The sequence below is a fragment of the Garra rufa genome, chromosome 17 (assembly GCF_049309525.1).
Source record: "Garra rufa chromosome 17, GarRuf1.0, whole genome shotgun sequence".
NCBI classification, from domain to species: Eukaryota; Metazoa; Chordata; class Actinopteri; order Cypriniformes; family Cyprinidae; genus Garra; species Garra rufa.
This window is the reverse complement of record NC_133377.1, coordinates 26,973,770-26,987,347: the sequence shown is the minus strand read 5'-3', so window position 1 is coordinate 26,987,347 and position 13,578 is coordinate 26,973,770. Positions and strand designations below refer to the sequence as shown.

The 13,578-nt window shown below is 36.6% G+C and overlaps 1 protein-coding gene across 1 annotated transcript; it reads left to right on the top strand.

The window, feature by feature from the left end:
• The first annotated feature begins 361 nt into the window (after window positions 1-361).
• Window positions 362-11,651, top strand: krit1 (KRIT1 ankyrin repeat containing). The gene is made up of 17 exons (XM_073822150.1): window positions 362-406; window positions 1,024-1,173; window positions 1,255-1,411; window positions 1,524-1,616; window positions 1,720-1,849; window positions 3,329-3,572; window positions 3,988-4,103; window positions 4,221-4,364; window positions 4,555-4,711; window positions 7,592-7,699; window positions 7,818-7,974; window positions 8,085-8,236; window positions 8,372-8,538; window positions 8,622-8,709; window positions 10,807-11,013; window positions 11,103-11,219; window positions 11,299-11,651. The coding sequence occupies exons 2-17, from the start codon at window positions 1,075-1,077 to the stop codon at window positions 11,386-11,388; spliced, it is 2,226 nt and encodes a 741-aa protein (XP_073678251.1). The 5' UTR covers window positions 362-406; window positions 1,024-1,074; the 3' UTR covers window positions 11,389-11,651.
• Window positions 11,652-13,578: the final 1,927 nt, after the last annotated feature.

Below are 13,578 nucleotides of genomic sequence, written 5' to 3'. Positions count from 1 at the left end.
ATGCATCTACAGGTTTGTATGGATTTGTCATTTGCAGTGTGTAGCTTAGTTCCTCCCCCCCCTTGAGATAAAGCCTCAGTGTTACATATAATCATTTCTGGCTTTGTGGTAAAATCTGGGAAATTATAGTAAAACCGTGTCGATTATCTTTGTTCAAGAACAAAGCCATCTTTCTTGGCTAAATGGAAATACTATACAGACGGAGAATGTTAATAGAGACGTGCCATGAGATTAAATGGTGTTTAACTAGGATAAATGATATGTTTTAATTTTACAAAGGCCTGCTACAGCAGTTACGTTACTTATTCGTTTCGTTTGTTTGAGACCTTTATTTTGAAATTTTACTCATTTCCGTTGGCGTCCGGAAGAGGGTCTTTGTTGTTAGAAATATGACAGAAAAGAAGAGGTATGTTTTACTTTGTGTATGTGTGCTGCTAATATTTTATTACAGTATATTTTTATCAGTTATGTTTTTATCGTTATGTATTGTAAAAAAGCTATTACGAACGCCGGTAAAAAAGCATTGTCGTCGGCATAATGTCAGCGAGGTGGAGTCCGATATAATGTAACTTCCTAATAACTTCTGGGAGATGTTAACACCAATCAACTTTGATATAAATTGCCGGTTTTAACAATATTAACTATTCTGTTGTTATGCCTTCAAAAGTAATAAAGACGGTCATATATATACTCGACTCTTTTCGCATATGTAACGTTACATGTGTTTATACGCGGTTATATTAGATTTTTAGAAGTAATAGTGTATACCTGTAATAACGTGACATTAATACTGATAATGATGTAACTTAGTTATTTTTGTGAACTGGTATAGAAGTAATTTACCCCAAAAATAAAAAATACCACTATTTAGCAGTATGTTATTCCGAGCTTGATTGACTTCATTTCTTGCTGTGAAAATATTTTTTTTTACGTAAACTATTATCTTTGAGCGTTGCAAAGTGGCCAATATGTAACAATTAAGCACATAACCTGGTACTTTAAGTGTTCATTATATAATTGCAGGCATGGTGTTTAAAGGCTTAATGACAGCTGGAACTAAAGAGGAGCTACGTGATGGGAAACCAAGAGTTTGAAGAGGTGTTTGTAGCTGTTATACGACCAAAGAACACAGCCAGCCTCAACTCCAAAGAGTACAGAGCTAAAGCCTATGAGGTGAGTGAGATATAGCTGAAGCATTATGCCTTAAGTTTATCTTCGAGTCATCTCCATGTTTAAATTTGCATTTCCATGCAGATTTTACTTATTGAAGTTCCCCTGGAGGGAAAAGAGAAAAAACGGAAGAAAGTACTGCTTGGGACCAAAATTTACGCCGACAGTGACCGGACAAAGTCAATTCTGGAGTATGTAGATGAAACCACGAAGCCCATATCCAATAACCAGGGAATAATAGGTTAGTGGTCGTTGCAAGAGGTGTTTGGTTTCAGAACCTCATCATTCAGCTCTACGGCACAATAATCAGCTCTTAATTATCTCCACTAAAGCATATACGATCTTTGCTGCAGGGAAACGTGTCGTGCACATGAGGAAGTTTCAGTTAGATGGTGACAGCGAAGGGAAGGAGGCCTCCTTATTTATTGTGCCAATCAATGTCAAAGGTAAGAAACACTCTCTTAGGTGGCCAAAAGGTTGTATGCATGTGTATATATATGATAGTATAAAGCAGTGAACACTGTTGTTATGGTCTATATTCCAATGTAGACAACAGCAAGTCTGTTTATCACCCTGGGAGCCCCAGTTTCTACTGCCTTCAGGACATTATGCGTGTGTGTAGTGAAACCAGTGCCCATTTTTCCTCCTCCACCTCAAAGATGCTACTCGCTCTGGACAAGTAAGTTTAAACATCGTCCCTGACCATCAAAGTGTTTGAAAATCATGTTGATAGGACTTTAGAGACATATCATGGTAATATAAAGACAATTTACTGTTGAAACAGGAAGTTTTGCAGGGTGTATTACAGTGCCTTGTGAAGGTACTTCTTTTTTTTTTTTTTTTTTTTTTTTTTTTTTAACATTTTATGTTGCTGCCTTATGTTAAACTTTAAATTATTTTTTACTCCCACATCAATCTACACTCCACACTCCATAATGGCAAAGGACAGGTTTTTAACATCTTTGCAAGTTTATTAAAAAATAAAAAACTTACACTCTGTTGCATAAGTATTCTGTGACAGTTGAAATTTAGCTCAGGAGCATTCATGTTGCTTGTAGATGTTACTACCCTTCGAGTGAAGTTAACCTGTGGCAAATTCATTTGAATGAGTATGATTTGTAAAGGCACACATGTCTTAATAAAAGATCTAATAACTGAAAATGCATATCAGAGAAAAAAATCTCAGGAATTGAGATTGAGGCCACTGACCTAAAGGACCCTCAAGATTCTCTGGTCTAATGAACATCAATTCCAAGAATCATGTTTGAAGGAACCCAGGCACTGCTCATCACTTGCAGAGTATCATCCCAAAAGTAAAGTGTGCTGTTAGCAGCCTCATGCTGTGGGGCTGTTTTTCAGTGGCAGGGACTGAGGGACTTGTCAGAGTAAAGGAAAACCTCAATGCACAGAAATATTGAGATAGCCTTAATAAAAACTCAATCCAGAGCATTCAGAACCTCAGACTGGGCAGAAGGTTCACCTTCCAACAGGGCAATTAACCTAAGCACACAGCAAGAGTGGCTTAGACGACTCTGTGACTGTCCTTGAGTGGCCACAGCCTGGGTTTGAACCCAATCAAACATTTCTGGAGAAACCTGAAAATATCTGCCAGACCCCATTCAAGCTGACAGAGCTTGAGAGGTGAAGAGGTGAAATGAAGAATGGCAGATAATTGGCAAATGTTGATGTGCAAATCTTTTTGCGTCATACCCAAAAAGATTTGAGGCTGTATACTTATGCAATGTACTTATTTCATTTTTTATTTTTAATAAATTTATGAAGTTGAGACAATTCTGTTTTTGCTTTGTCATTATGGTGCATGGAGTGTAGATTGATGTGGGGGAAAAAGTAATTTAAAACAGTTTGTCATAAGGTAGCAACATAACACTTGTGAATACTTTTGCAAGGCTAATATAACTTTTGCTATCATTGTAATATAACCATAGACTGTACCAGTAGCCTTTAAGTTAGTAGAGGTGATATTCTCACTGTAGGACTGGACAAAAATCTGTAGAGAAATAGAGTACATGTTATGTTTTATTTTTTCTAAAAGTTCATTTTATTTCCTTTTTTAGGAATGCACTCACATCCAGATGAGATGAGTTGTTGTTGTTAGCTACGTTACATGTTAATAAAGTATTGTCCCTCTTTGTGTCAGGTGGTTAGCAGAGCAACACACTGTGCCTCACGCCATTCCTGCACTTTTTCGACCGGCTCCGGTAGACCGTGTAAAAACTAATGTGAGTAACCCGGCCTATGCAGTGGAAAGCAAGCAAATTGACGGTCCTCTCCACATGGGCTATACAGCTCTGGAAATCAAGAGCAAGATGATGTCCCTGGAGAAAGCTGACTTGTGCATTGAGAACCCTCTCTATGGGTCAGATCTGCAGTACACTAACAGAGTGAGACTCTTTCATTATTATGGTCAGAAGAAGGCCTCATGTTGCTGCAAACCTGTAAGGCCTTCGTTCATCTTCAGAACACAAATGAGGGATTTTTGATCAAATCCTAGAGTTCTTACTACTTTTGTAGGCCTTGAACGTGTCAATTGTGTTGTTTTCTATGCAAAATCAGAAAGCACTCAGATTTCATCAAAAACATCTTAATATGTATTCCAAAGATGAACAAAGGTCTGATGGGTTTGAAATGACATGAGGGTGAGAAATTAATGACAGTATTTTTATTTTTGGGTGAACTATACTTTTAAAACATTTTATCAGCCCCAAACTCAATAGTCATTTGTCTTGTGTAATTGATCAATTGAATGCATAATAATAGTTAAAGAAAATGATTTACCTATTAAACTCTTCCATAAAGGTGGACAAAGTCATCATCAACCCTTACTTCGGCTTGGGAGCACCAGATTATTCCAAAATCCAGATTCCAAAGAGAGACAAATGGCAGCACAGTATGACCAGCGTCACAGAAGACAAGTCCGTACATGCACTTAAAATGCCAAAGTTCTGTGTATTATATTATTACTAAAATAATCCAAATATACATCTGTTGGGGGACTGATCATGTTTTTGTCACCACTCTGTGTCCTCTAGAGAGCGCCAGTGGGTGGATGATTTTCCTCTGCACCGCAGTGCCTGTGAAGGAGACACTGAGCTTCTGTCCAAACTGCTGGAAAGTGGTTTCTCGGTTAAACAGCTGGACAGCGATCACTGGGCGCCCATTCATTATGCATGCTGGTATATAATAGCTTCCTGTTTTTTTCAATTAAGTATCTATATATGAAGTGTTTGTTTAGGTCTCTCTATTTCTCATTTGGAAATGTGAGATCACTCAGATCCCTTTCCTCCTCTTCTGCCCATCATCTCAACTTTACTCAGCTAAATTACATAAAAGGTCTCTAAATATAATGTTTTCCTCTGACTACAGGCATGGAAAGGTGGAGGCCACCAAACTTCTGTTGGAGAAAGGAAACTGTAACCCCAATCTTCTAAATGGCCAACTGAGCTCTCCTTTACACTTTGCAGCGATTGGAGGTCATGCAGAAATTGTACAGCTCCTTCTGCAGCACCCAGAGATAGACAGAGTGAGAAATACAATTTTTATATTTAATTGTCTATGCCAATTTTCCCTCTTTTATATTCAGATTACCTGTGTGTGTGTGTGTGTGTATGTATATATATATATATATATATATATATATATTAGTGGTGGGCATAGATTAATTTTTTTAATCTAGATTAATCTCACTGTAATCTTGGAATTAATCTAGATTAAAATGGCTAATTTGAACGCATTCAGAATATGTGTGCTACCCAAATAATGACTAAAAGTAAATCTTTTGAGAACAGGTTTCTCAAGCCAGGTGGCGCATTAGACCAGGGGCTCATCTCCTGTTTCCAAAATGCATCACAAACTGCTTGACCATTGCATTTACAACACAATTAACTATACAAACTTGCGTAACCAACTATTCCTTCACCTCATGTACTTCAGCGTAAAAGGCAGCGTGACTTGCGCGTTGCAGTTAAATACAAAGACGCGCACGGGCATGGATATCTGTGTGCATAGTTTTCGGTTAAACTGCGTTGCTTTTAGAAGCGTCAATTCAGTTGTTGCATATAGTGTAATGTCTTTATTTCGGGTTTATCAAAGTAAATTAAATTGGGCACGTGCCCCAGTAAAAAGGGTCTAGCAACGTACCTTCCCTGAAGCAAACCTGGCGGCTTCATAGCTGCATCCATTGTTAGCACGTCTCGTTTGATGTGGTAATTTCACAGTAGGCATACACACAGGTTCGAAGACTCGTTCTCGCCCCCTACAGTGCAATTCAACTGGGTATACATCCGCGCTAAAATATCAAGGTGAAAGTCATCATAGCTTGCGTAGTATAGACTCAGCTCCCAACCCAACTTTGAGAATAGATTAACGGCAGTATTTATTTTATCGCCCGATAAGAGTCTCACGTTAACGCAGCACGTTAACGCCGATAACGGCCCACCACTAATATATATATATATATATATTAGGGGTGGGCATAGATTAATTTTTTTAATCTAGATTAAATCTTGGAATTAATCTAGATTAAAATGGCTAATTTGAATTCTGCTGAAGGCATTCAGAATATGTGTGCTACCCAAATAATGACTAAAAGTAAGTCTTCGAGAACGGGCCAGGTGGCGCATTAGAACAGGCGCTCATCTCCTTTTTTCAAAAATGCATCACAAACTGCTTGACAATTGCATTTACAACATAATTACCTATACAAACTTGTGTAACCAAGTACTTCTGCGCAAAAGGCTGCACAACGTGCGCGTTGCCGTTAAATACACAGACGCGCACGGGAATGGATGGCCTATCTGCGTGCATAGTCTTCGATTAAACTGCGTTGCTTTTAGAAGCGTCAATTCAGTTATTGCATATAGTTTAATGTCTTTATTTCGGGATTATGAAAGTAAATTATAACTCAAATTTGAGATTTTACTGGGGCACAGCAGATTTTCACTGGGGCACGTGCCCCAGTAAAAAGGGTCTAGCAACGCACGCACCTGCCCTGAAGCGGCTTCATAACTGCATCCATGTTTGCACGTCTCATTTGATGTGGTAATTTCACAGAAGTTGAGGACTCGTTCTCGCCCCCTACAGTGCAATTCGACTAGGAATACGTCATCCGCGCCAAAAAATCACGGTGAAAGTCATCACAGCTTACGTAGTTTAGACCAAGCTCCCAACCCAACTTTGAGAATAGATTAACGGCGATATTTTTTTTTATCGCCCGATAAGAGTCTCACGTTAACGCAGCACGTTAACGCCGATAACGGCCCACCACTAATATATATAGAGTTGGGAATCTGCAAAATGTTAATTATTAATTATTTTACTTAAATAAGAGAGATTGTACAAAATGCATGTTATTTGTAATTTAGTACTGACCTGAATAAAATATTTCACATAAAATACATTTACATATAGTCCACAAGAAAAAATAATTGTTGAATTTATAAAAATGGCCCCGTTCAAAAGGTTACATAGATTTGATTCTTTTTGCATTTGATACAATCATACAATGACTGAATGATTGTGAGATCCATCTTTTTATACTGAGGACAACTGTGGGACTCATATGCAACTATTACAGAAGGTTCAAATGAATGTTCTGATGCTTCATAAGGAAACAAAATGCAAAATGCCGGGTGGGTAAAAACATTTTGAATATGAAGATCAGGGTAAATTAACTTATTTTGTCTTCTGGGAAACATGTCAGTATCATCTGTAGCTTCTGAAGGGCAGTACTCAATGAAAAAAGATAATGTTTAAGCAAAATAAGAAAAAATGTACACAACTTCATTCTGTTCAAAAGTTTACACTCCTGAATCTCAATGCATATTTTTTTCATCTGGAGCCTCAGTGAGCATTTGAACCTTTTCTAATAGTCCCTCAGTTGTCCTCAGTGTGAAAAGATGCATCTCAGAATACACAAAAATGCTGAAAAAACAAAGAATGTGTGGGACCTGAAGGATTTTTCTAACGAACAGTAGGCAGTTTAATGGTTCAGGACAAACAAGGGACTCATGAACTAAATCGGGGAAAAAAAAAAAAAAAAAAAAAAAAACAGCTGTGGAACATTCAGGTAACAACACAGTATTAAGAATCAAGTGTATGTCAACTTTTGAACGGGGTCATTTTTATAAATTCAACTACTATTTTCTCTTGTGGACTATATGTAAACATATTTTATGTGAAATGTCTTAATAAAAAATAACATGCATTTTGTATGATCCCTCTTATTTTGGTAAAATAATTAACATTTTGCAGATTCTGCAAGGTGTATGTAAACTTTTGACCTCAACTGTAGTTAAGATTGTTTATTTTTTTTTATCTCTTGCCATAAATATAGCCATTCTAGCTGACATGATGCTGAATTCTAAACCAACAAATTACTTATTACTTAACTTCTCATTTTAAGCACATTGAGGACCAACAGAAACGATCCCCCCTTCAAGTATGTGAAGAGAGCAAGCAGAACAACTGGGAGGAGACGGTGAAACTCCTTCAGCAAGCCAACAATAAACCAGTGAGTGTGAAACCACTATGTTGTAACTACACAATGCTTCTGCTCCACAGAGTTGAAGTTCTGTATCGGCATTGTGAAGTTGTGTAGATTCTGAATAGCATGTTTGTTTGTGTTTCAGTATGAGAAGGTGAGAATTTATCGCATGGATGGATCATATAGGACTGTGGAACTGAAACATGGGAACAACACAACAGTGCAGCAGATCATGGAGGGCATGAGACTATCGCAGGAGACACAACAGTACTTCACCATCTGGATCTGCTCAGAGAACCTCAGTAAGACTAATAACACATCCACAACTCATATATCACCTTCACTTTTTTTTTCTTCATTCTTTTTTATTTGATTTGGATTGAGACAAATCTGGCCCTGTGGTGTTTTACAGCTCTCCAGCTGAAGCCATACCATATGCCCTTGCAGCACTTAGGGAACTGGAGCGAGATAGTTACTGATCTCACAGCTCTGGATCCCCAAAGGGAAACTCCACAACTGTTCCTGCGCAGAAATGTTCGGCTGCCCTTAGAAATAGAAAAAAAGGTGTCTGCCACATTATCTTTGCTCAGTCTGTTTTTGCTCAATAATACCACCTAATCCACATTGGTGTTTTGAAAACAATGGTTTAGAGTCTCCTTCTACATCCTGCTGTGAAATTCATGTACATTTCTTTACTAGGTTGAAGATCCAAAGTCTATTCTTATGTTGTTCGATGAAGCTCGTCACTGCCTCCTCAAAGGCTTCCTATCAGCGTCAGACAACAAGCTAATTACTCTTGCCAGCCTCCTCCTGCAGATCATTTATGGAAACTACGACAGCAAGAAGCACAAACAGGGCTTTTTGAAGTATGTAGCTCATTCCTCATCGATTGCCTTGTATTGACAATTACACATATCAAAGACATATAAATATTTCTTGTTCCATGCAGTGAGGAAAACCTCAGATCCATAGTTCCAATCTCAAAGGTCAAGAGCAAAGCACATCACTGGACTAACAGGATACTTCACGAGTACAAGGTGTGTCAATTCAGATCATTTGTTTTTAAATGCTGGTGTAGGGCTGGGTGATATGGCCACAATGTGAGTAATTTTGTTTCACATTAACAATATATATCACGATATACACTACCAGTCAAAGGTTTTGAACAGTAGGATTTATTTGTACTATTTAAAAGAACTGTTTTCTATTTGAATATATTTTAAAATGCAATTTATTCCTGTTATTTCAAAGCTGAATTTTTAGCATCATTACTTTAGTCACATGATCCTTCAAAATAACTCAATATTCTGATTTGCTGCTCAAAATACAATTATTATTATTATTATGTTAAAAACTGCTGAGTAGATTTTTTTCAGGTTTCTTTGGTGAATCGAAAGTTCAGAAGAACAGCATTTTGTAACATTATAAATGTCTTCATCATCACTTTTGACCAATTTAAAACATCCTTGCTAAAATGAAAGTATTCATTTCTATGATTTCTTTCCAAAAAAAAATGGTATTGTGTATAATGTTACAAAAGCTTTTTATGTCAGATAAATGCTGATCTTTGGATCTTTTTTATGCATCAAAGAAAATGTACCTAGCTGTTTTAAATATTTATAAAAATAATAAATGTTTCTTGAACAGCAAATTAGATTTCTAAAGGATCATGTGACACTGAAGACTGGAGTAATAATGCTGAAAATTTAGCTTTGATCACAGAAATAAATTACATTTTAAAATATCTTCAAATAGAAAGGGTTTATTTTTAATACTAAAAATATTTAACAATTTTACAGCTTTTGCTGTATTTTGGATCAAATAAATGCAGGCTTGAGGAGCAGAAGAGAATTCTTTAAAAAACATTAAAAGTCATTCAAACTTAAAACATTAAAAAACTTTAAAAAACATTAAAACTTAAAAAAACTTTGTAGCTATTTTTGCTCAAAGGGGTCATCAGATGTTTACTGTACAGAGACGAACGCGGTGTGTTTACTGTGGTATAGAGATGAACGCAGTGTGTTTACTGAGGTATAGCTGATTGAACAAGAGCAAAAAAGTGATCGGTTAACATAACTTACCCTGTCCTTATATTGAAATACATAAATGTGAGTGTTATAGTCTTTACTCATATGCAGTTGTGGGCTGTAAACACGTTTGCAGGTATTGCGTTAACGTTACATCTTAATCATTAACAGACACCATTTTAAACCATCTAGCGTTACAAAGCTAAGCTTTATACTGACCCTTGTTTATAAAGCAGTATGGTGAGAAATGATTCACGTAAACATGAACCCATTTAGGTAGATCGGTGGTCACATTCCCTCAGTGCTGTCAGTCTACACTCGGGCAGGTCTATGCTAAAACACTGCTGTCTATCAACTATCACAGGAGCGGCCTCTGTCGTCGCCACAACGACAGGCATCTGAGAACGGCTCGTTATGAGAAGAGGCAAATTATTTCACTTAATTAAAAGAAAACTACTGGGTGGATCTTTGTCATTCTAGGGTGGTTGTGTACACACACTCCCAACACACATTTCAGTTCAAACTGCTTGAAAGTGCATGTGGCACTGGATGACCCCTTTAAAACAATTTGAGATTTCAAAATGTTTGGTACCATAAAAACAATATAATTCTTGTCACCAGTGTCAGAATCATAAAAAAAAAAAAAAAAATCAGGCTCACTGACGACAAGTAAAACAGTCCATTCAGCGATTAAAGAAAACAAGCAATAGGACAAAATTACAAGCAATAGGACAAAAAATCTAAAGAAATGCTACATACATTATAAAAAGTAATCAAATGTATAAAAACACTTCACTGTGAATTAAATATATTTCTTGTTATTAAAGTTACAAAAGTGATTTAGTCAAGAGCAGTGAGAGATTTTCTCTCTTTTCTCACTGCTGATTGCATTTCAATGGCTTAAAATCACTCATTTTTAAACCACAAGGCTTGAAAACGCATGCAAACATTACGTTTCATGACCACGTAGCACGTGTTACATGAACGTGTAACCACGTTATAGATGTTGCTCTGCTTAATAGTTTTGTAGAAACCATCAGAAAGTTTAAAAAAAAGTTCTGCAACTTCTTGATTTTCTCTGAATTTCTCCATTCTCTGTGTGTGTAGAGTTTGAGCACCAGTGAGGGTGTGAGTAAAGAGATGCATCACCTCCAGAGACTCTTTCTGCAAAACTGCTGGGATATCCCCACCTATGGGGCGGCTTTCTTCATAGGACAGGTGTTCACCAAGGCTAGCTCCAGTACCCACAAGGTTATTCGAGTGTATGTGGGTGTGAACACCAAAGGCCTGCATCTAATGAACATGGAGACAAAAGTGAGATTTTAGTCACTTTATATCATATGGGCAGATGCTTTTACATATATTATTTTCCTTTTAAATCTTCTGTGTGTTTTATTAATTAGGTGCTTCATCTCAGTATGGAGTATGGGACATTTATGTGGCAGTTGGGTCAGGCCGACCAGTATGTCCAGATACACAGTCTAGAGAACAAGAAGAACTTTATTGTACACACCAAACAGGTATGTGTCTTCCTTGCATCTTGGCATTCATTGTGACAATGTGAAACCCGAGTTAATCATCTTTGTGTTTTTTCTCTAGGCTGGCCTTATCGTCAAGCTGCTGATGAAGTTGAGTGGACAGATCACACCAAATGACAGAGCTGCATCAGATAAATACGCTTACGGTTAACCCCATTACAGAGAAGTACTGTGTCTTTGCCTTTTGCCTTTTTTGCAGTTGTTTTGATTTTTATGCTATTATAAAACTACACAACTAAGAGTTGTTTATACCAAAAGGAGAGCTATTACATATGTTCATAAATGTTAACCTAATTCACCATGTAATATTTTCTTACTGTATATGATATTATATGCGTTTTATAATGTCATGATAAATTTGTGCTTTTAACAGTTTTTGTAAATATGAATGACCATTTTATTAAAAAAACAAACTCAAAGAGCCCTCAAATCATTTATATAAGAATTATTTTTTTAGTTTTTAAGTAAACAGTTTAAAGCGTGTTTTGATAAATAATAAGTAAAAGCATTTATTATTTATTTTCTGATTCACTGGGAAATGAATCAGCTTTCAAAATATCTATCCACATGTAAATCAGTAAAATGTTTTACTAATATACACTACCAGTCAAAAGATTTTTATTGTTTTTTTAAAGAATTCTCTTCTGCTCACCAAGCCTGCATTTATTTGATCCAAAATACAGCAAAAACATTGATATTGTGAAATATTTTTACTATTTTAAATAACTGCTTTCTATTTGAATAATATTTTAAAATGTAATTTAATTCCTGTAATCAAAGCTAATATTTCAGCATCATTACTCAAGTCTTCAGTGTCACATGATGCTTCAGAAATCATTCTAATATGAGGATTTGCTGTTGAAGAAACACGTATTGTTATTATTACTGTTATTATTATTAGGGGCCAAGCCCTGAAAGGGCTGTAGCCCCTATTGTATCTGGAGGCGTTCTTTCTTCTTCTTCTTCTTCTTCCCAATGGGAGTCTATGGCAGCCCTATGAACGCAATATAGGAAAATGATGAAAATTGGCACAATTGTAGTCATGACCATAAATAATAATCTGACCAAATTTGGAGTCCCTAGGGCCAACTCTATAGCGTCACCACTAGTCCAAAAATTCAACATTAAAATGCTAATAACTCCTGAACCCCTAAATCTAGAAAAATGAAACTTAGTAGACATGATTCCTCTCATCATGCTGATCACATTCAATACCTTACATTAAGACCCCACCCATTACAGTAGCGGCCATTTTGAAAAGTACTGTAATCAGTCATTTTGCTACTGCTCCTTCAAAGTTGACCCAATTCTTCTCAAATTTGGCTCAGATGATCTCTGGACTGAGCTGAACAGACAAAAACTAAACCAATGTTTTTTTTTATTCATCTCTGTTCAAAAGTTATGATGTCGCAAAGTTAACGAGGTTGACCCAAAATTGGTTCAAAGGCTATATCTCAGCCAAACTTTGATCAATTGAAATGAAACTTGGTATGCTTCATCAGCAGCATGGTCTGAGGGTCCATGCCAAAGAAACAGCGCCACCTATGGGTCATGAGATAAGCCAAAAAGCATATAATAGCTTATAATTTTGAATGGTTAGTCAGAAAATCAATATATTGGTGTCTGTGGATTCCTTGGGTCATGCCGAATCTGAGGATATCAATTATGCCAGGATCCACTGAATCATGTGTCCGCCATTTTGAAATTTCACATAAATTGCAATATCTTTTAAACCATTTGATATATTTGCACAAAATCACTAAGCATCATCAACACAGGGACCTCAGAAGTTTAAAGACAGCGCCACCTACTGTTTCAGAGATATAACGATTCTTACAAAAACGCTTAGAACTTCTGAAAACATTGTCTGAATTTTGTAATTTTTATATCGTTTTATTCCCTGGATTATGCCGATTCTGACAATGTCTCATTTGTCATTTTCCAGAAATGTGACTGTCAGCCATATTGAAGTGAATGAAAAACTGTTTTTCCCTTACTCCTTCTGCAAATTTGTCCCAATTTTGTCCAAAATCTGGTCATATGATCTTTGGACCGAGATGCACAGAAATAACTAAACAGATTTTTGATATTCATTACCGTTCCTGAGAAATACCTCTCCAAAATTGACCGTGCCCGTGTTTGTTGATTTATGCTAGTTAGCATAGCATGCAAATTGGTTAGCAGGCTAATTAGTTGCCATTCGTTTTAATGGGGCTCTTTAGCTATCAGGTTAACCATAAGCTACTTTATTATTAAGATAGTTAGCATGCTAATCTGTCTACAAACTTAAATCATGCTTTTGTGAGCTCATTCTCAAACTGACATCTCTCCTCAGTAATCT